Source organism: Papilio xuthus, unplaced genomic scaffold, assembly GCF_000836235.2.
Source record: "Papilio xuthus unplaced genomic scaffold, Pxut_1.1 DF825946.1, whole genome shotgun sequence".
NCBI lineage: Eukaryota > Metazoa > Arthropoda > Insecta > Lepidoptera > Papilionidae > Papilio > Papilio xuthus.
The window spans coordinates 5,943,801-5,968,902 of NW_013532703.1; the positions used below are offsets into that span (position 1 = coordinate 5,943,801).

Sequence of the window (25,102 nt, forward strand, 5' to 3'; positions counted from 1 at the left end):
TACTTTGTAACAAACATCCAAACATTCGCATTTTTAATATTAGTGTAACATCAAATATTGTTTACACATAGTACTTTTAGACATTTATTAATTATAATCCGATGACGACAGATGGCGCGAATGGCGCGCTTATATTGCAAAGTCAAATGTCAGGATTGATTAGTGAGGGGACATAGACGTCGACATTTTAGTAAGGCTAGTATTGCGCCAGTACACCGGCACACTGTCGGATTTTCCTCTTAACAGTACATAATGCAATTGACCTTTGTTATCCATCTGAAGCCAGTTGAGCACAGGTCCACAGTTGATAGAGTCGTCTGCGATGATGGACAAGTGATGCACGTAGTCACCGATCAGCTGCTGGTAACGCGTCTCCTCACACTCAGCGCCCACCTCCTCCGACAGGTTCGGCAGCCCTGATACCTTGCGGTCGTATATGCATCTGGGAGACAAAACAATGTCTTTGTGTCATTTTTCAGACTGTCAACCCTTTTCTAGTTATAATGCGACAATCTAATTTGGCCCAATGAGAAACTCTGTTATTGAAGTTAGTTCTTTTAGAAAATATTTTAAAACTGGCAAAATAGTCGGACTGGCTACAGTCGGACTAGGATGTTTCCTCTCTGTGCAGTGTACCTGTGCAGCATGTCGTCCAGCTGCAAGAAGTTGTCTCTGCTGCGGGTGAGGGTCCACTCGCTGAGGCCGGCGGGCTCACTCCAGCTGTGCGCCTCCCCCGCACCCCCCGCACTACCTGCCGCACTCCCCGCAACCACCGCGCTCTCCTGCTCGCCGCCGCTCACATGGGAGCGCACACGGAGACATATCCAGCCTGTAACAATCACAATACATTGTATATGCTTAATATTAATTTTGTTTAGTCGAAATAATGCCTTTAAGAAATGTTTTCTATTTGGTCCTTCGAGTCGGATAAATTAAATTTTTCACCCTCACGATAAAAAATTGACTGTTTCGTAGCTCCTAATCATAGGCAAACTTTTAATATGAAATACATGTTCTTTAGATAGTAGATATAATCATAAAACAGTGAAACATTTGATATTACCCTCGCTTGGGTCGTTGTCCTCGCACTGTTCCTCGCATGGCACGGTCTGTATGCTGAGGCCGCCCAGCGACACGCGCTCGTAGTGGAAGTGGGCGCATTCCTCAAGCTTGGGGAACCGGCATGACGGTACTGGCGGTGGACTCTGTACACAGACAACATTACACTTCAGTTCCACACAGAAGACATGCGTCATTCGGCGAATCCTAATTTTAATCCTCTATCCCTTTCCATCCTTTTCTTATTAGGAAAGGATGGGGAAGGGGGAATCGATTTTATGTGTACACGAAAAAGAGAAATATTCGTTATTCTCTGTATCTCTTACTCTGTCGATTGATGGTAAGCTACGTATCTGCAATTGTGGATGTCTATGGTCAGCGGTACACCATTTTGGCTAATTCAGTTGGCCACTTGCTTATTTACCAAGCTATAATATAAAAAAGGACTTTGAATGCAGCTTCATCACTCATAAACAAATAAACTAACCTCATCGTGAAGATCGAAGGAGATGGAAGGCGGTGGTGCGGACTGGCTCATGGCGATGGCGGCCGGCAACGGCGACACGCCCAGCGCCGACACCGACATGCCGCCTATCGCAAACGTGATTAAGCTAAAAGTTACAGGTAAAAAAGTAAACCTTCAGTGATAGAGTGATACTAACCAGATGTATCCCGCTTGTCCGTATCATTGGAGACGCGGGTCGAGCTACGAGACTCTGAACTGAAGCGTACTGATCTGTAGATAAAAGATAGAATATTAAATTTATTTGTCAAAAATCACTATCAAATACTATGCGTACTACGCAATGATATACATAGAGTTATTAGCGAACTTCTGTTCAAAGCTAAATCAAAAATCAACTATACGTCCGGTCCTTAGGTTCATATGTTTGTAAGGTTAGATTTTTTATGTTACGTATCCAAAATACCTATGGAAGGCGCCGCACTGCGCGGGGTCCTTGTCGGGCTCGGCGAAGGCGCGCGCCGCCAGCGACTGGCACGACATCACCGACCCGTGCGGCGAGCCCTGACAACAAAACATATTATTATCAATTAAATAAATCCGTATCTTCACAAGTACATTATACAGTCAAAAATAAAGTAACACATCATAATAAATACAAAAATTGTGCAATGTTTTGTACAATTTCTTAATTAGAGATACGGGTTTTTTTTTGTTTAAACCCAAAATTTGTTGATTGATAGGCATTTCAACATAATCATGAAACATATTAGAGTTTATTTGATAATTTAAGTGTCCAACCATATGTAGGAACGAATAAAAAGTCTATTTGTTAAACGCAATTTTTCTAGAATCTTCAGATCCTTTGGGCCGTACATTTCAATCCATGGGTCCAACCTTTTGTCTCTTACAATTTAATAAACTCTGTATCTTATAATAATTTGTAATTAAAATCCCTAACTTGGAACAAAGACCACTTGATGTGGTCCTAACAGGCGTGTGCCGGCGAACATAAGAGCCGTCAAGTGCACACCACTAACGAGCCCCATTTCTTTTTTCCACGAGGACCACTTCGATCGGTGCATTCACTATTCCTAAACAGTAGTCGCCATTCATTTGTTTTACCACTTTATAGTTTAATTACGTTAACTTCATCATGTCAAACCTTTTTAGTGATTAAATCAGCAGTTTTAAATAGAGAGTAACTGGCAGGATTGCCATAGTTACTAATATTATAAATGCGAAAGTTTAGATGTTTATTTGAAAGTATCTCCAGAACTGCTGAACGGATCACAACGAAATGTGGCATACATATAGAACATATTCTGGAAAATCACAAAGGCTACTAATTATCTTTTTTTTTAATTCCGCGCGGACGGAGTCACGGGCGACAGCTAGTTATGTAATAAATGCATTCCCATAGATATACAAGTTTGTACTGTATTTAAGATGGCACCACGAAATTATTAATGCAATTTTTATTTGCCTATTATGCGTATTACTTGTGTATAACACGAGTCTTAAATAGATGACGTCACAGTTTCGACTTTTTTTTTCTATGGGGGGTGGAGGGGATCTTCGTAAGATACCCTGTCTTTTTGGGAAAAGACAGGGTTATGAGATTCTTACTAACTAAAACCCCATTGGTGGCTAACCGTTGGAACGTTTTTGTTTTATATCACAAGGTGGCAAACGAGCGAGCGGCCACCTGAAATCGCTGATATAGCGAAGTGACCCTTGCCCATTTATATGCCCAATTGCATATGCGTTGCCTACCTTTAATCGACGGAGAGGATGCACAGAAAGAAAATATACACAAAGATAATATTCCTTTCATGCATCCTCTCACCCGGAAAGTCCACTTCCCATCCTTTCTTTATAAGGAAAAGTGTGGGAAGGGAAAAAAGACTAAGTTAGGCCTCCGGGACGCACACTCATCAGATGAAACGCGGAATTGCTTCCACTTCACACCTGTCTTCTGTGTGGTTGTGGTATTTCACCGGGCGAGCCCGGCCAAATCGTGCGAAGATGTTAAAGCGGGCTCTACCACTGTTAACCTTAAGGTATTCGTTTACAATTCCATTTATAAGCCACACGAAAGGACCATCACATATCGAATTAATGTTATTAATAACTTAGACATAATATATGTGTATAGTAACACATGTAAAACATTCTTTCTAAATGACGTCATAAAATTATATTTACGTAGTTCGTAAGACATAACAGGATATCAAGTTACGTCCTACGATAAATTTCTCCGTCGGTGCGTTTTACGATCTATATCAAACGCACCCATTTCATAGATAGCGTTAACCCATTTACTTAGATTTATGCCGGGACGTAAAAAACTTTTCCTAATTCTTGTAACTACGTACGATGCGTTTCAAATAACAATGTCCAAAAATCCGCGCCATTTTGCAACCGCCATAGCTGTCAAATGAACTTACGGAATAAGGATAAAGAAATAATGACATATTAATTTTAAATAATACTAAATTATATCCTAAGCCTATAAGGTCATAAGTACCTACCCAAAACAATTTAATTATATTCTGTATTTTTCTAATGATTTTTGACAGATCGAGGTCATTGACGTGCACGATATTTGAAATGCACTATACTACATCCGTATCACATGTAATGTAATGTTTACTGCTCTATTTTGGAGAGCCTCTGATGTTTGTTGAAATAATAAATTTCGTAGTTTTTTAATGCGTTCAAGTGAACGAGATGCCGTGTTTCAATATTTTAAGCAGCATTAAGCTTAAATTTCACTGGCCAGTACAACATTGAATTGTAAAAAAAACATAAGCCCGGAAAAAAATAATTCAAATCAAAATTAAGGAAAAAACACAAATTTAGTTACAATATTAGTTTGTTAATTTAATTTAAAATTACAAAATAATACATATAAACTTTGATGAGAACTTTTCAAATGTAAAACCAAACAATACTTTTCAACATACAGACACATGACAAAACACTACATGCACTATTTGTACATAACATTGTGAAGAAACATGCAATTGTTAATAACAATGTAACTTATGTATTATATGGCATAAATAATTCAGAGAAAATGTTTTGACTAAAACCATAGATAAATTAATTCCTGTCTAATAAAAAATGGTATAAACTTATTAGATATTTGTAATTCACATTTTAAAACCTAAAATTATGTTATCTCTTAATATATTCCATTGTTCTTAGGGTTCCGTAACTTGGAAGAAAGAAAATGACACCCTTATGTGATCACTTTATTGTCTGTCTGTTAATGCCTTTTTTTCGTAACAAGCAAGAGGCCACATGAATCCACAATAGCAATATAGCGATATTCTTCCTATCGTTAATCAAGAATATTTTCCCTTCCCCTGTTAAATCCACCATCTTTCCCATTTTTTCTTTATGAAAAATGGATTAGTAGGCAAAAAGAACTAACATTAAGCCTCCGGCATGCACGCTGATCAGACAAAATGCAGAATTCCACTTCCATTTTTTATCTATCTTGGTTCCACTCACAACTGTCTTCTGTGTAGTTATATTATTTCATCGGTTGTGCTGATAATATGAATATCCTGTTTTAATCTACATAGTACTGTTCTTTAACTTATGGCTAAATAGGAGTTATTTAGGTTGTTATGTCTCATAATTCCTACCGGTAATTTTTACCAAGATTACATAATAAAATTATAAGAAACAATTTCAAGTGATATATGACTCTTATAAATGCCATCTTACAAACATTTGTTTATATTCAGACAAGTTTTGTATAGAAAATGGACTAGTATTGTATTGAAAAGGATTCTTCTATGATTCATTAATTCATCAAAGAATTGAAAGCTAGGAAATTAATTATGGTATAATGACTAATAGATAATTTTAGCATGACAAACATAAAGGGTAAATTTTCAGGAAATTATCAACCATAGTGTGTCTGTCCTATTGGGAATTTTAGAGGGGGAGTTTAAAAATGCATATTCATGGTTGAAAGCTATGTTGCCAGTTCCTTTGACCTTACGGTAACAGATTTGGACTGCATGTAGCAGCTCCAGGGGCTGCCTTCATCTGCCTTGTTTTATTACTCATTTTAGTGTATATTGTTGCAGCAATTTCTACAGCATTTCACACATCTTGGTATTTAAACCACAATTATTTTGTTAACAAATCATACACTGTAACACTGCCTAACTATTTTTTAGACTAAACACTTATTATGAATTTAATTAGTTATAAAAAAATGATTTAATGATAAGACAAAATCAAAATCCAGTGCAAAATTTATGTCAATCGCTGATCAAACTTAAGTATGAAAAAATTTGTTAGTGTAGCATTATGGATTAGTAGACATGTTATGAGATGTTAGAAATTAAATTAAAAATAAAAACGTGAAAGAAACAAACATACAGACAACATCTATACAGCCAGCTACATTTGGCGGCTCACATTCTGTCCGCAGAGTACCCAACCATCGGAGCACACTCCAAATACCCGCCGCATCACTGCCACACGCTAAATGTCCAAGATTTTCTCCTCAAAACTGCCATTTAGTTCCTCGATTCCACACTCCACAGCTTTTAGACCTAATGTCCTTATTTCTTTTACATTTTACATATGATTGAATTTATACTTTATTATTTAAATACACAAAAACGCATTTGGCACTGCTTTTCAGACAGGGGAACTGTTTTTGTGGTCGCTTTGGCACGGAATGTAAGATCAAAAAAAGCTATGTCGAAATCTTTTTGCAACAGAGAACACTGTAAAAATCGCAACCGCTTCACGGACCAAAAATTGCACCGGGCACGAGAAGAGAAGAAAAAATAAACGACTGCACCGACGCGTTTCGTCACTAAAAACAATATTTACCGTGGAACTGGGCTACAAAACAAAAATAGCAATCGAAATCCACCGCGGCGTATCGAGTCCTACTGAGTACCATCGCCTTCTATACGACATTTTCGTGCGAGCAAATCATTAAACCGTCGCTAATTTGCTAAATTACGAGATAATTAAGTCAGGAAAATGCTTTTCCATTTAAATAAAAGCGAATCGTAACTCAAGGAATAATTCGATTTGACAGCGGCGCGCGCCCCTCTCCCCGCGTCAGAGTAATTCCGTCGCTCTGCCATCCGGTCGATTTCAGTGTTGCCAGTACAAATACGCTGATGCATTTTAGGTAAAATAACTGACAAATACGCGTAAATGTTTTAATCTTTTTTTTTCATTTCTTATGTGATGTTCATATGAAACCAAATTTAAATCTTGCTCATTATATTAGTGTTACCGCTTTACACTTTTAGTTCAAGTTTACATATATTGTAGCTGCTCCACTTAAAGATGCCTGTACCTAATTTAAGCATATTTAATTACTCGCTTCACTTTTATGCACTAATAAAATGATATAACAGATTTGTAATTTCAAATTATATTAACACTATCCTCAAACAAAAAAAATAATCAAAAGGATGGTCAGACAATAAATACTGGTTATAAAACGACAAAGAGCATGTACACAGACACATCTGCTGGACATAAGGCGAGGGTGACGCAATGTCGTAATAATTGCTGTCCTTGTAGGCCAGCGTACGAAGTATGATCCAGACAATTCAAAGTCATAAGGATGCTTCTATTAATATGCCGAAACGAACTACATATAACTAACATACTTATTTACGTTTCAGTATTGCCCAATTACAAAATAAGTCGATACAAATGATATCATTTTTCATTCCATTGATTTATTTAAACGCTTAGCTTCATTACTATTTTATTTATTTTACTACATACATTACTACACTTATCGGCGTAAATATCGATAAATTCACGAAATAATTGTAAAAATAAGCTAAATTAGTTAAAATAAATAGTAGTTGTATTTGCAGATTAATAAGATAAATAAACTCCTACCCTGGTATCCAATTACAGTTTAGAATTTAGATAGAAAAAAGGATGAAAATAGGGGATTAAGTATCTATGTCTAAGATATTATAATAGAACTATAAATATGATTTCTTTGATTATAATTAAGTCATAACAACATCGTGTTTGTTGCAAATGAATTGCTAATTAGACGCTTTAATGAGACACGATGTTTGAGTCACGCACGTTGTGGGCAACACCTAGCCGCCTCCGTATCCGATGCTGTACATTGACGATCATTGTAAAGAATGCTAATTAAACGATGTCTTGACATAATCAAAAAATCCACGTATAATTTTATAGAGCAAGTAAGATGTAAAAGACATGACGAATTCTAATTCTGTACACAAGTTAACAATCCTAGCAACCTTGTTTACAATCCTTTAGGACCTATCCTAGGCATAGAAGCCAGGTTCAAGTTTTACTTATACGATACGTTGCTAGTTTCAATATCGATGTTAAGACATAAATAAGATATGTATGCTTCAGTGGTTTGAGCACGTCGAAATGTAAAATTAAGAAATTTGCATGAATATTTGTTCCGAAAGTATGTAAATTAGCTAAGTTAAAATATCCATGCACTGTAAGTTTTTAATTAATCAATTAGATGAAAAGAATTTACTCTACTGTTTTTAATTAAGTGAAAATTGTTAATTACGATATTTAATTACTATAATGCTATTCTTAAAAAAAAATCATACAAACGGAAGTAGGTCTCGCGTTCATTACTCAGTCTTGGCTTGACATACAATGGGCTTTTTTCGTGCCGGCAAAAGAGGACGCGGAACGGCGTCAAGCGTAAATCAGTATCAGAACACAAAAGATGTTTTAAGATTGTGCGATGAAATATTTAATAGAAAAATATATTGAGAGTACTAGTTGTGTAAACCAATTCCGTTCCACAGATTATATAATAACAAAGTTACAAAATTAGTGATGCGTGTTCGAATTTAATCGATTCGTTTACGATTGTTTTTCACTGTACTAATTGGAACTATGGAACGTATCGTAGACCATACGATGGATTGATTCGTCTCAGTCTCATCCATAAACATGACTTGGTTAGTTAATTTGTTACGGTAAATTACCAATACTATTGCTAAAAGAGATATCTCACCAATACATTAGTAACTTTTATATACGTGTGGGTCGATTTATATTTTAGACTATATCTAAAAATGACTACATGTTTACGTTTCTGAGTGTAAGATGCAGTCAGCAAAAAATTATATTGTTCCGTGTAGTTATGTAACTTTTATAACAAACAACAGAGATTTGTTTACGATAATATTTTATATTAACTGTTACGTCGACCTAAAAGTTTCATTTACTAACTTCCTACCTTTGAAATTGCTTATTATTGAAAATTTTGCTTAGTTGATAACCAAATAATAACAATAGTTCGAAGTGTTACGGAGAAATACTTAATCTAAAAATTGATTACATTGACAGATAAAGTTACCATCTAGATTGTATATAAGAAATAACTTGCGTAACACTCAATAAGTGTATTCATGATAAGTAAAATAAGGCAATGGCACAAACGAAATGCGCACAAGCACTCATTGTCGACCTACGATGTATCGCACAATATGAGCGGCATTGCTTCTGAGTAAACAGGTTTCTGTGAAGTGTACTGTGTAAACGTATTGTTGACGCTTGTTATAAAACATGTGTTCACATAACTAATTGTTACAATGGTTTCTTATGTCTGTATCAATACAATACATTTTGTTCATTACTTTAGACTGCCTAGATGGCTATTTCTGTCTGAAAGCACTTAAATAGTACGGTAGGCGCATTAAGTTTGTAAATATTTTCTTTTTATTTCAGTTAAACCTTGTTTTCAGGAATTAGTAGTAAATAAGTTCTTGTAAATAAGTTCTTTCAGTAATATGATTAAATAATTTAATGTAATGTAAAATCCAGTAGGTTTAATACAAATAAACTGACTTAAAAAAAGTAATACGTAGCAAAGTGATAGAAGCAAAACGGAACGTAACGCTACAGGAACAGCGCAACGAGCGATCTGCGTGGAATCGTTCCCAGTTAGTTATTCCCTCGCTCCCGATCTCGAACCGTTGCGACTATATGCCTGAGAAGGCTCGTGTTCAAAGCAGGGTTGTATCGATCGAATAAATAAATAAGCCAGGCCTAAAATCTAAATTTATTAACATTTCCATTTTTATTGCGTATGTGTTTGTAAGGGCTAAGACTTTTGCACATCTATATATACGTTTTTTTATACTTTAGATAAAAGGAATAATTATCCAAATTATTTCAATACTTTTGTTAGCAATTATTTATGCATCTGATATCGATTTTAATTACCGCCGCATTGTCTCTTAATTGATTATCAACATTTTTTTTAAAACGTTTTTAAATTTAAATTAATTTTCGGGAGTTTTTCTTTAATCTGGCAACCCTACACTAACGATGCGTTCGCTCTTTGCGCGCCACTTCCATACTGATGCGTTCTGCTTCCACAGGCAACGCGCTGCCGGCTCACCGGTGAAGGCCAAACATAACTTATTTGCTTTATTTTAATTAACCACTAACTACGTAAAAGCGAAAATAACTACTCGTTAAATATTTATGTAATTTATTAATTAAAACAACGTGATTTTTTAAGCTGTATTAACACATCTAGAAAACATTTTTTATCATTATATAGTCTATTTTAATTTGGAGACTTAAAACCTTTGTAAAGTATCGGATTACTGGATTGCCAGTACTTCTATCTACATCTTGTCTGCTAAGAACCGTTAAGAACTATCGAAGCATGAAGCCAAGTGACCTAGGTAACCACTCGAGGCGGAACAAACGGGGAAGTGTTAAGGTTGGATGATGCACCTAGACACAACAATGGCCGTACTGACGTCACGACTTGCTAGGGTCGTAAATGTTTGATTAACAAGCGAACTCACGAACAATGGGCATAGGGCTTCATAGACTAAAGGGCTTCGCGAATGGATTGTTAAATAAAAAATTTATAACATTTCATATTTTTATATCATATCGAACAAAACTGTATTTTTCTAAAGAAAAGGAATTCTGAAGCATTTACTTATTAATAAAAAATGAATAAGTAAATGCGAAAGTAAAAAAAAACTTAAGTAGCCTATGGGTTTTACCAGGCTCTATGCCAAATACTATCGAATCTGTTGAGCCATTGATGAAATACTTTTAAGAAACATCCATCCATCCACGCATCTAAACATTGGCATTTATATAATAATATTAATAAGAAGTAAGATTGTAAAACACTCCGATACCTTTATATTGTACCTTATTCGGTGACGGCACCTGACAATTAGTATGGCTTCCGAGCCACCGTGACATACGTGATTGTCCACACGGCCAGTCATTCGCGCGACCACGTCCTGATTGTGGCATCGTTTAAACTCACATTACCACTAATGGCTGGCCTAACGAGCCGTGAGGGGCGCGCCATGACATAAGCCAGTCAACCATAGTGTACTATCGGCTATTTAAAGCTATACCGATGCGATATAGTTACAAATAAAACGCTATAATATCGCTATAAAATCCTATAAGCAATGACTTCAGAGTATATTAAATTTATTGTTTATTAATGCCCATAAGTTGATTTTCATTTGGAGCACGTATTTTTATCGCTGTATAAAGTCATGGTGGAATATCACCCTTATTCCACTGTCATGAAGCTACTGATTTAACTAAGTAACACCGGCTGACCCGGTTATTCTATCAGGTATTGAAGCCGGTTCGATTCCTAAACAAGACAAGTCAAATGGACCATATCCGTGTCTACTTCCGATCGAAGAAAAATATCTCTAGATACAGTACAAACCAGTACTATATTTAAGTTTTTGTTATATTTGGTCTGTTATAACCCTTCTTGATATAAATTTAGCACGTGTATCTATCTATTTGTCTATATGTCACAACGTAGCTACCAAATAAATCTATTAATGTTCATGTTATTTTGTTCAAAAAGTGATCTAAGCTCTTATTTCTTATCTATACAGTAAAATCTCGCTCAAAACTAAATATCATCATCAGCTTACTATACGTCCCCACGGAGAGGCTCGGAGCCTACCCTAAGTTAAGGGTGATTAGGCTATAGTCAACTACGCAAACCCAGTGCGGGTTGGTTGACTTCACACATATCTTTGGATTTCTTCTCAGATATGTGCAGGTTGCATCACGATGTTTTCCTTCACCGTAAGAACGTCGGAAAAATCTACATACGTAAATCGGAAATCGAAAAACACATTGGTAGATGGCGGGATTCGAACCCAGGACCTACAGATTGCAAGTCAAGTGTTAGACTTCTAAGCTACCGACGCTCTAAATATAAATATAGAATTTCGAAAAGGCACGAGAGTTTTGTATAGTATAAGATTTTCTTATGAAATGATTCATTGAATATTTACGGACGTTACGATGCGTGCGGGTGTGTATTAACTGGATTTTTAATTAACCGTGAGATCGCGTGCTTTGTTTACCTACAGTTAGTAGCGGCTTGCGTATTATAATTACTCGTTAACATTTCGCATAAAAATATTAATTAGTAAGTGAAACCGCATAATATTAATTATAAAAAAATAGTATTTGTAGTGTTAAAAGTATAAATTAATTTAGCATCGGCACAGATAACAAATTTCTATTTGACAAGCGATGGTGGCGCCACGGTGGCATTTCCGGACAACTCGCTTATTCTACATTTATACAAGCAGTTGTTACAGACACAATAAGACAATTCTTTATTATTAATTTAGTTCCGATATAACGATAATAAAGTTCACACGCATAAGAATAAAAGAAATTCTCAAACACACTAAAGGTACACATCCATTGGCCCGCAGGTGCACCGGACACACGGCCAAACGGACTTTAATTTGCTTTGTATGATTTTACATAGCGCTGGGTCCATCGGCATCGAAAGCCGGCATTTATCAATAAGCAATCCGTTGCGGGCTGTGTGTGTGGTAGGCCAATGCATGCGTACCTTTACGTAGATCCAGTAGTAACATGCGTATAACAATATTGCTATTACACTCATTCTCTTCGACAAAAACAGAGACAACAATAAAGATTTAACAGTTGAAATCAATATAACATCACAACGTTACGTCTCACATCAAAATCATTATCAGCAGCAAACACTTATGAATGACTACTGGAAGGGCTGTCACTCTAAACAAACAGTAATTCGTCATTCCTTGATTCCTTTGTACACGACAAAGATACAAAGCCGTTAAGAGAGTCTTATAAACAAAGAGCGAACTGCACCTTCACGAGTCGGCTGTTGCTGCGTAGGATTAATTAATATGAGAAGATATACAAGAGAAGACTTGTTTCAATCACTTTAGTACGAAGATAATAATGTCAAATTCGTAGCCAAAAAATGACGATGTAAATCCAAAGATGGTAGGTGGCAACCCTAACTGGTTAGCACAGTTATAAGCGGGGATGCGTGTCGTTGCAAAAACTGTTTGCGCGGCGAATTGTCAGCGATTTGACGCTATCGAAGCATGACAGACACGTGACGTGGATACTTTTTTTACATCACTAATCGACACCTGCCGTCATAGTCAATCATATAGCATTACACGATATTTGATATGTCGAAGTAAAATTTTTCTGTACCACGATGCATGCTTAATTTAAATGACTCTTGTACTATAAAAACTCTTAAACTATGTTTGATGATTACAGGACAGGATGTGCCAAATTCAAAACGAAACCCTTCGCTGACGCACCTCAAACAGGTATCGGTAAGGGAAAAGCCACATCCACGTGCTCAAGGGGTCGGAGACTTAAAGGGCCCTTGACGCGGAGTATCGAGACGTGCCCTTTGTCGATAAGGGCAATAGTATGGAACACGAACTGACACTTTTGATTCAGAAATATGATACCATGAGTGGAGTCTTTTGCTTATTGCGCTAGTAAAATACTTCTGAGGGAAAGAATGACCATTGGATCAAATTATAGCTTCGAAGTCGTGGTGTTTAGTGCTATGTTTTATTAAAAAAAAAAACTATAGAAGACTAGCTGTCGCCTGCGACTTCGTCCGCGCGAAATAAAAAAAAATACATAATTAGCCTATGTTGTCGTCTGGACTGTGTTCTACATCTATGCCAAATTTCAGTAAGATCCGTGCAGCCGATCTGGAGATACCTTCAATCAAACATCCATCCATCCATTCCTCCATCTATTTACACATTCGAAATCTATATATATAAAAGAAAGTCGTGCTAGTTACACTATTTATAACTCAAGAACGGCTTTACCGATATGGCTGAAAATTGGTGAGGAGGTAGCTGAGAGCCAGGAGACGGACATAGGATACTATTTATTCATTTTTTTCTCGAATTTATACCTTGAAGAGCTGCTTTTTATTTAACCTACTAATATTATAGATGGATGTGACGTGGATGGATGGATGGGTGTTTGAAGATATCTCTAGAACGGAACGGAGAACATAGTCTGAAAGAACTCATAGGCTACAGTAATTAAGTTTGTTTATATACCCACGCGGGCGGCAGGCGGAGTCGCGGGTGACAGTTAGTTACAATATAAGTATGATAAACATTCTGATATAATTTTACTAACATTTTGTTTAAAGCGTCATCACTTTATTTTATAATTTTATTGTCAGTTCATCATTATAACAGTTATATCGCAATCAACACGACCACCGACGGAGACGGAATTAAGTTGTGATATTTTCGAGTCATGTATTTGTCATTTATCCTTTCACATATATTGAGTCATTATTACTGTAAAGATTTTATTCTTTTGTATCATTCTGAATCATTTACCGTTGGTTACCGAAACCAAAATCTCTTTATGATATTACGGGTATTTTGACATCAGAAACCCTCGATTAGTAATTGTAATTTTCAATCGATAATTGTTTAACTGGTAGACGCCAGCTACAACAACGTCTGTAGCGCGAATGAGCTTGACCGGCGCAATATCACGAACACTTAGAAGACAGGCGTCAGGTGGAAATAACTCCGCGTATAGTCTGCTGAATGATTGAACATTCTCTTTCTGTGCCTATCTTCCTCCAGCGCCGGCAACGCTATTTACGTGAATTCAGCTGGCCGCGTACTCGTTTGTCACCGTATAATATTGAAAAAAATAAAATTGTATGCCCAAAAACACGTGACAGTCACGTGAAATGTTACGTAATCTACATGCATCGATATTCCTCATATATAAATATGTTAGTTTTGTCTGTCTGTTATCGGAAAAGCGTAAAGGATTTTATCTATAATCCGCTCAATGCTGACATAGGAAGATTATTCTAATACCGAGTTGCTAATGATGAAGCGAAACCTTTCATAGAAAGAACGTATAGTCTGGCACATGTCTAGAAACCAATATTCAAAATATAGTGACTCGTAATCATAGATGGTCATTGCTTTGAAATGACAGCTAAGCTTCATTCCGATTAAAACTCTGTCGAAGCTCCTGACAGTGTCACATCTAATATTAGTTCGAGCTATCACCACTGCCAACCGCCACCGTCAGCGACAAAATGGAGACACTCGAATAGGCACAAAATTCCATGGTTTATAGCCTGTCCATGTACAAAGATCAGTGCTTATAACATATTAGGCTATGTGTCTCCGTCGTACTGCAGTATAACTCTGTGCATGTATCACTTTTACTTTCATAGTTGTCAATGAACTAATGATCTTCAATGTGGTACATAACACGATTAGGGTTGCCACCATTCAGTCGTCGTGATATATAAATATCCCGCATAAATGTCATCACTAATTTCTGAATTCAACGAAGGATATTGTGCAGATTATTGAAAAGAAATTGAATATACTAGCTGTTGCCCGTGACTCCGTCCGAGCGGAATAAAAACAAACTTAATAAGTTCAGTTTCAGTTCTACACGTGTGCCAAATTTCAGCGAGATCCATGCAACCGTTCTGGAGATACCTTATAACAAAAATTCATTCATCCAAACATTCGCATTTGTCATATTAGTCAAATTATGTTCATTACTTTATGGTAAAATAAAACGGTTATGAGGAACCATGAAGGTTGGTATCGATAAAATTCCTTCAATGTCCAGTTCAAATTACATTCATAATCTACTCCTGCGCCTCACAACAAAATGATTCCTTTCGCATCAACAATGGCGCAGCTCAATTCCTGTCAGATAAGGTTCGTGTCCGCATACGCCAGATCTGCGCGAGGATAGTCGGCGTTATTTGTATGAGTGGCATGGCATGGCATAGCTCATATGGCCATACATTAGCATACAATGACGGGTGAAAACGCGCAGTTTAAACCACACAAACTAAACAAAGTTTCGCACAAGACTGTTCAGACATTTCATAGAAATGTTGAGCCCAATCACGACTTACCAAAGTTTGAATTTATACATATTAATAAAATTGTAGTGTCTGTATGTAATATCGAGAAAAAATATATGATAAACATCGTTTAAAAAAAATCACAAATCCTATTGCATTCTAAAACTTACTTGTTACAAATTCAGCAAAAAGTTCTTATATCGAAGAATGTCGTGTTAGTTACACTATTTATAACTAAAGAACGGCTTTACCGATATGCCTGAAAATTGGTGAGGAGGTAGCTTAGAGCCAGGAGACGGACATAGGATACTATTTATTCATTTTTTTTTCGAATTTATTATAAATCAGATGAATGTGATGTGAACGGATGGGTGGGTACACTAATTAAGTTTTTTTATAAATCCACGCGGACGGAGTCGCAGGCGACAAGCTAGTTTATAATAAATATAACAAAAACCTTCTTTAATATTAAAATTGTTTATAGTATTTCTTAATTACAAATCTTAATTTTTATACTCATTAGGTTTGAGTGAATACTTTAGTTAAGGTAAACAACCGTTTATCATCGTGCTCTCGACTTGAGATCGCCGGACATTTCTCAATGAAATATTTGCATACCTCTTATCTTCTGTATATTTAAATTATTCTACATTTGTATAGCATAAAGTAAATTGACTACAGTTTGATTATTTGTTTTTGTGTCTTCTATGAAAAGGTTATTTTTACATTAATTTCCAGTTATCAAACGTAATACTACACGTAATAATACTAGAAACACACTCAAACATACTGTGGACATAATATGATTTTAAGTTATATTATGAAATAATAAATTTCTTTACCATTCTTTAAGAAAATCAAGCATTAATCTCCAAGAGACAAACGTGGACCACTCTTAAGCTTAAGTCTTTTTTTTTAAATTAACAATAAAAGACACAAAAGCGAGCGTCCTTAGTCTGTAAAGAACTCTTACAGTAGCATGGTTCTTTGTGATGCTCGTCTAACAAGGGCTTAGCACTGAACTGTTAAGCCTTTGTTTTATACAGCTTTTTAATATGTCTCGTTTATTTAATACAATTTTATATATCATTTACTGCCCACTCTGAGTACAGTATATAGCGCCCACTTGTAACAAGCGTGGGCATGGGCACATAGTGTCGCCCCCTAGCGGCGAGGAGAACACCGCTGCGTGGCTGTCACGCGCACTTTCCCGCCGCTCTCTCCCGCCTAGATGCTATTACGTAACCGATTGATTATTCAAAGCTACGCACAACATTCATGTCCGTTGTCTACTCTCTTTCATAGATAAAGTGTTAATAAAAGCACAACTAGCGGTCGCCTGCAACTACTTTTATGTTCTACATCCATGCCAAATTTCTGCGACATCCAATCAGCCGTTCTGGTGATATCTTGTATCAAAAATCCATCAATCCAAACATTCGCATTTATAAGTAAGATAGTAAGATTTATTTTCATACATCTTAGGATGTTATATCTGTATTTACTCTGAAAATTATTTTTGGTTACCACATGATTTCTTCTGAGACTGAGCAATATGACAAAATGTTTCTGTACATGTATTCCGACAATGAAAACGACAAGCTGTAACGCGACATCTTGCACCATGACACAATCATGACAGATTGTCTCTGTCAACACTTGCATTACATAAAAGCATCACAACAAGATGTTATCTAGGCGAGGCTAGTCACAATAAGTCCATCTAACCGGTCTTCAGTCTTCAGCTTTCTATGAATTACGTTATTAACTGGTCCGGCCACGCGGCGTTACGTGACCGAATTGGTATAACTATAACTTGATTTATGATACAATAGATTCTAGATCACTCGTACATCAATATGATTTCATCTACATATTAAGAAACTACTACAAAGTAAGAAGCACCAGTAATTGAGGGTACGGAGAGGGCCGGTTTTAGCATTTTCGGCGCCCTGGGCGAAATTTTTGCGGCGCCCCTTTTATTTGGGTACCTAAGGGGACACCGCAGGCGCGCCGTCATATCCGAATCTGGCGCCCCCTTACGTCTGGCGCCCTGGGTGGTCGCCCCACCTCACCCTACCCTAATTCCGCTACTGGGTACAGATTACCTGTAGCGGTCATGGGTTCAATGCCGTAAAATCTACTTATTATGCTATATTAAATGTTATTATTACAACTTTAACCAGTAACCATACTTTCCTTATATAAGCAATTTATCTATAAGGACCGGACGCCGTGTCAGACATACGACTGGGCACAATTAATTCTGTGTTAATTTATCGCTAGATATCCATTAAGCGAATGCATTGAATAGTTACACTTTATTGACAAACTAAAAAGCGTTTGATTTTCCAAAGTTGGTCAAAAAAATAATTTCTAATCTAAATGGTGAAATACTTTGTCTCTACTTTCACTATATGCATTTGACCTTTTGGAATTTTACTCAAGGAATAATATACAAATGATTGAAGTCAAAATAATCTAGAATGATATCCCAAAACGACGTATAACATCAGGAGCTTAAGTTGGCACGTCGTGAGGAAGACTGCTCTTAATACCAACATTCCACATCAAATGCTGAGTACTGATCTTCTACTTAATACAACTATCTTATCAGAATGCTTATCCAACAGTAAACCTCAGGAGAATAATGATACTTTTAAAAACCATAACTAATATTCAGTAACTTAAAAACGAAAAAGGAAAATAGAACATTAACAAATGGGCTTAAATCGACCAGAAACGATACAGTAGCAATAACGAAAAGTCTTGTTTGATCATCTACATACAAACTAACAAACGTATAAACACGCAACATCTCAGACTAACCGTCTCAAATCGTACAAACAGTCACGCGAGCAAGCGCACGCAAGAAGCGGACGAAGGCGCGCCACTGGCACACATACGAACATTTACATAATTATATATACGGACTCATTTCCCTCTCGAATGCTCCGTTTTGGGCATAATTCTAGTCTTAATTGAACTGGAATTTGTAGTATAACGTGTTTAGGAATTGCTAATTTGTAACACTTTAGATATGTTAGAAGTTGAATACAAAATTCTGCATGTTTCGAAACAAAAAATTGATGGATTTTTAGTTTTATTGGTGTTATTTTTTCTTTGTATTTTCTTTTAGTGAATGTAATGCAAATATCGTTCTCAATCACTTCTATTCCTGCTTAACTAACCACATTTCTGAAAAAACGGACGCATTTTTTAATTTTCGGTTACTAATGTTGTTATTTTTTTTAATGGTGGTAGATAAATCGATCTGAAAGAGGAAAACCTGTGGTGACACTACACGAGTAGTACAAGGGCAGGTTGATTATGAATGTTAGGTTTTCTCTGATCGAGCTTGAAGCAGGTACTAAAACAGTTTCAACAAAGAACTGTGACCCCATAACTGCAACTAACAGATGTTGATCTCAAATCAGGAATAGATTAACATAAAGATGCCTCATTATCCTTTCCGTTTGTCGCGTTGAATATTCATTGCGATCCGGCGGCCTTTGACAATTACTTCGCATACTCTTTGTTATCTCACGTTAATCTTATTGATGTAACCAGAATCTACAAACGTTATAACCAGTTGCAACCAGTTAAGACTGCTTTATACGCACACTAAAGGAACCCAGAGGGGTAGGTAGAGACCAGTAAACTCCATTTGGCTACACGAAACTCTGCAATCCATTCGTCGCACTTACGGAGATCGAACGTGACGGATGTCGAGCCGCGTCTTCTCTTTTTATCTCCCCGAAATTCATACATACATATCTTTTTGCTTTGTGATGAGTTTGTAATTATTCTATTCGAATTCTTACATTTTTAATCATGTTAAATTCAGGTATTGTTAAAAATTCGTTTTATTATTTAAAGTAAATCTGCTACACTTGTTCTGGATCGCAGTGGAATATTACTTTGAAATATTTCTCACTTAGTTTATTAAAACCAACTAAAAACTTACGTATAACATACATTTTTTCCAACTTATACCACGAAAACTTTATTTTTAACACCCTGCCAAATTAGCGCCGCTTTTGCGCATCGTAAAAAAGTGCTGGTACGGTCTTTCCGGTCATTGCAAACCACCCCTTCCCCACATTTTACCCCTTTGACTAACGCTGTGTGAATTTTTGGCTGGAAATTTTCACCATAAAATTTGAAGCCGTATTTTTAGCGAGATTACTATTTTAATATCACGTTAGACATATTAGTGCTTTGCATTTTCCATGACATTTAGAGAAGAATTTTCTTATAGTAAAGCATTTAATACTGAAAACGAATTTAAAATGCACTTAAATCTACTTGTCTATTACTGTAACATTCCACTAATTTGTTTTCCCCAAGAAAAGCATTTGGCTAACCTGAAATTAAGTGGTGTGTGAAACAAAAAAAAGGGCCTTGAAAGAAAGACGGACGAACAACAAAGTGATCCTATAAGAGTTCCTTTTTTCCTTTCGAGGCACAGAACCGTAATAAACATTTTCAGATAACAAACAATACGACGTATAAAGTTATTATTTAATTACGTGTTGATGTTAAAGATTTATACGTTAAAATATATAGATATAATACATAGATGTAGCCCGGATTTATTCATTGTGCTTAAGTTCAAAGATGCCCATAGATTTATTGAGTCAAATATGTTACATAGTCCACTTTAGTTCCAGCTCAGTCATATAGCATGAAAGTTGATGTAATATGTTAAAACGGAAAAGCATACTATAGCAGTAATTTTGGCAAATATTTAAATTGGGCATCACAATGCGCATATCGTATGACTTTATTGCATTTGTACAGGTCATTGTTACTGTGGGCGACTTTGTCGAGGTCGAATTATCCTTTATGCAAGGACATTCGTAATAATCTTGTGAATATTTTAAAGATAAATCTACCACATCCTTCTCATTCATGTATAATTTTAACCAACTCTTTCTATGTACATCGACTATTTTAGCTAAAATTATATAAAGCGTAGATGGATGGATGTTTCTTAGAAAGTATGTTAGGAACGGCTAAACGGATCTTGATGAAATTTGGCACACATTTAGAACGTAGTGTTAAGAACACATAGGCTACTTATTATGTTTTGTAAGTGATCGGCGATAGCAAGTAATATTATAAATGTTGTTAACATGGAATTGAGGAATTTTGTCACCAAGTAACTGTACAACGGCTAAATTATTTTCTAGAATTTCTTTCTTATCAGAACAACCAAGTTCTTATAAACTTACCGTTAAGTTCTGGCAAATGATACATCAACTAAGTTCACTTTGTGTGGGCAACATGAAATAAGACATTGTTGGACATAATCATTCTATTTCCGAGGCGACCGTCCCTTCAATTATCTCAACACTTTAATACGATGATGAGATCAAGATAAATCTGTAGTAAACGTCGTTTTATAAAGGAAATGATTTGATGAATCTAGACACGGACAAAGAGTTTGCTCAGATTTAACTCAGTTGTTATCAAAACCGGTGATTCCCAAACTGAATAAGGTAGAACTAGTAAGGTCCGCGGAACAACTAAACCAGAAAGTGAAGAAAGAGAAGCAAGGTCAAGGGTTCAACAATTTTAAGAATATCAGAGGGTCCATTAAAGTCAGTAAAAAGGGGTCTACAAGACAACAAGGTTTGGCATCGTTTGGTTTACACTTAAATACGTGCGCAATGACCTCGTAATTTGTGTGGGATAAGCCTCATCAAATAAAACGACCTTGCTACCAAGAATGCAAGAGAGAGGAACACAATAACAATCGCCATTGTATGATTTATTACCAGAAAATTAGCAACGTCTAGTTACTTCGTTCTTTTTTTCTCCGTTCTAAAATCTAGGTTATAATAAGTTTAAATGAAATATTCACACGACACCTAATGGTTGTCACATAGCACTGTATATTTGGTGTGTCATAACGGTTTGAGTTTGCTCGACTTTAATTTAACTAACAGTAATTGTGTGACGTAATTACTGTCCCAAACCGGTAGCCCACCAGTGGGCAAATATACACTTAAGAATAACTAACAATGGAGTTAACATAGGGATACGGTAGAGATATTTAACCACGGGACAGTCTTAATATTAGATATTGTTTTTCTTGCAAAAAAATCAGACTCCAAATCAAATTCAAATAAATATCCAAGCAAATAAGCTCTAATAGGACATTATACTATTTATTTTATTTTTTTATCTTATTTTACTAATCATACTTCTTACTAATATTATAAATGCGAATGTTTAGATGGATGGATGGAGATCTCCAGAAAGGCTGCATGGATCTCGCTGAAATTTGGCATAGATGTAGAAAAGAGTCTGGAAGAACACATATACTACTAATTTAGTTTTTTATAATAACGCGGACAGGTTCGAGGGCGGCAGCTAGTGTAATATAAATAAGATTAAAATTAAAATGTCTGAATACTTCCGTATTATCAACACCTTTAGCCTGCGAATGAGGACGTTAAAGCACACTCTGAAACTCCTAGTAAATAGGACGTGAACTAATCATGTTAGGTTTACATTACCCCGGTTTAATATAGTTAGTAGTGGCAACACCACCGACAAGGTTTACAAACCAATTAACATGACGTCATCAAGGGCCGCTCTCGCCTCGCTCCAAACTGTTAAATGATTCACTATCACGCGTGGATAGTGTTACCATGCTAAATATTCACAGACTCGTTAATTCTGACATTAATTTATATAACCTTCTTATATAGGGCACTCTCTAACCTTTTATAATTATATACTTTGGTATACGCCGTTTGAGTTGGCACGTCGTTATCAAGTGTAACTGATTTTAAAGTATGCGCGGAAATAAAGAACAAACTTTATTACTAGCCTATGTGTTTTTCCAGACTATGTTCTACATCTATGCCTAATTTCAGCGAGATTCATAAAGTCGTTTTGGAGATAACTTCTAACAAACATCCAAACTTTGGCATTTATAATATTAATAAGATAGTAAGACACCGGCATAAAAAAGCAATCAAGTGTGTTAGAATAAAAAAATCGTTCATATAAAACATGTTTTCTAATGAACACATTGTAAGTGGCATGACCGTTAAATGCCCGACGGCTCGGCGGAGAACGCCTCCGTCATTGCCAAGGTCACAGGTTCAAACACCGACCCACAACGGTACTGGTATAAAGTTTTTTCATAATGGAACTAACGCTTGAGAATTAAGGCTAAGAACTGACGAACAAACAAGACCTTAAGATAAAGTGCTCTGAACAAGATTGTGGAAATTCGTAATATAACAAGAAAGGGGACATATGGGGAGGGGAAATATATTTATATGTACACTTTCACATCGCAATTTTAGCGAAATCAATTGCTTAATCGTTTGCCACGTACGAGGAAAAGTGAGTTGACGCGTCATACGAGGGAAATACTTGACTTGCGATGGATTACAATCTATAGAGTTTATATAAGAAAAAAAATATAATTATATAACTAATACCAAGAACTTACGTACCTACGAGTATGGATGCAAGCGTAACTGAAGTAGATGAAACTGGATTTATCTTAAACTAAAATTCTAACCTAACGACATAGGTAAATACAATCGTACAGTGAAGTCAGTTACAAATTATACCTTTATCCTTGTGAAAATAAAAAAGCGTAAACATCCAGCTAAGGTGGCTCTGAGGTTAAGCACTTGTCATGTCTGCAGATTCTGGGTTCCAATCCCACCGAGGTTTCCAATTTTCCATTTATATATGTACATTTATCAAACTTTCCTACAGTGAAGGACAACATCGTGATGCAACCTGTATGTATCTGGGAATAAATTCAAGGATATGTGTGAAGTCAATCCGCAGTCAGCGTGGTTGACTATGGCCTAGCCACTTCTAACTTTGGGTAGGCTCCGAGCTCCTCATTCTGGACGTATAGCTGATGATGTTGAAACCACAAAAATATATATAAAAAAACGAGAGATTGATGTAGATAATAAAACTCTGCAAACTAACACCGACTTGTCTAAAACCTCAATGTAAAATTGCTATAATAAGTAGCAAGGTCAACTCTCAATATAGAACGTCCAGACCTTCCAAATGATAGACGACGAGAAAATGTTTCATTTCATTTGCTAACACAAAAGTTCTTTTAAACGAAATAATAAACGATTATTTGTCCAAAATTAACATTTTTTTTTAAATTATTTGATAGTTCGGGGCTTTGTTTGACGTTTTTGTCCGACGTGTGATGAAAAATTAAATCGGTCATTTTTTCCCAATGCTCCAAAGTTTTAAAGAATATTTTTGGAATCTTTATCCACAAGAAACTACACTTTATACGATGTTCCCTGTCAAACGCTTGATAAATCTCTGAAAAATTGTAATAAGACATTTCTTTGAGCGCCGCTAGACTGGATCAAGATTGCTTTTATAGAAAAATCTTTGAACATAAGGCAAGACTGTGATCACATTTTAGATAACCCTACATTTCTATTATCTCCTTTGTCTTTGCAAAGATAACAATCGCTATTCGTCTAGCACAGTCTTTTCCAAAGTGGGCGATAACGCCCCCTTATGAGCGCTGCAGGTCTCAAGTTGCGGGTTATAGTAAAAGTTTCGTTTAGAATTCTCCGTTAATATACATATATAGGTCAAAATAATAAATTAATTTCATTTGAAGTTATAGTGGTTTTTAAATATGTGAAAACATATTTAAAAAATAAAAAATATTTATTCTCAAAGTGGGCAGTAGACAAAATAAGTTGGCGTATCACTGGTCTAGCAGAACATAAAAGGATATTTAGAAGAGAAGAAAGAATCTTTTTTTTATACATTATGAATCAGCAAATGTACAACCGTGTTCTTGCTATCAAGTGTCTACAGACGACATACAGACGAATTGAGAACCTCCTTCTTTTTGAATTCGGTTGAAAACAATTGCTGAATCATTTTTTGGCTTTAAACAAAGAATATAGGGAGAAAATGTTCCGTTTTCAATTTTTCCCAAAGAAACTACTGTAGTTATAGAATATTTTTGACTAACTGTTACCCGCGACTCCGTCCGCTCGTATTTAAAAAAAAATAATTCGTAGCTTATGGGTTCTTTCGGACTACGATCAATTTCAGCGAGATCTATGCAGCCGTCCTGGAGATACCTTGTAAAAATCATCCATCTATCCATCCAAACATTCGCATTTATACCACATGTTATTATCAATGTAAACTCAAGGTATACTGGCTACGAGTATTTTTCACGTCTGATTGTGTTGCTAGGGGAGGTAACCCGGATCAAAACTGTATCAGCTAAGTGCGAACGACTTTACAGCGATGGAAATGGGATCTCGTGTAACATGTACAGTCGCGCA

General features: G+C 36.0%; 1 protein-coding gene across 6 annotated transcripts in view; it reads right to left on the reverse strand.

The window, feature by feature from the left end:
- The window catches only part of LOC106124372 (GTPase-activating protein CdGAPr), a 55,322-nt gene that overhangs the window by 11,088 nt on the left and 19,132 nt on the right, over positions 1-25,102 (reverse strand). For 3 of the 6 annotated variants that reach the window (XM_013320971.1, XM_013320970.1, XM_013320968.1), the window contains exons 1-7: positions 5,969-6,628; positions 1,989-2,086; positions 1,722-1,795; positions 1,547-1,650; positions 1,064-1,205; positions 637-829; positions 264-442 (exon numbers count right to left, since the gene is read on the reverse strand). In XM_013320971.1, coding sequence (XP_013176425.1) covers positions 264-442; positions 637-829; positions 1,064-1,205; positions 1,547-1,650; positions 1,722-1,795; positions 1,989-2,086; positions 5,969-6,022 — 844 coding nt within the window. In that variant the 5' untranslated portion in view covers positions 6,023-6,628. Of the gene's footprint in view, positions 1-263; positions 443-636; positions 830-1,063; positions 1,206-1,546; positions 1,651-1,721; positions 1,796-1,988; positions 2,087-5,929; positions 6,629-15,943; positions 15,961-25,102 lie in introns of those variants that run through there. The other 3 variants (XM_013320974.1, XM_013320972.1, XM_013320973.1) reach the window with 3 other exon arrangements.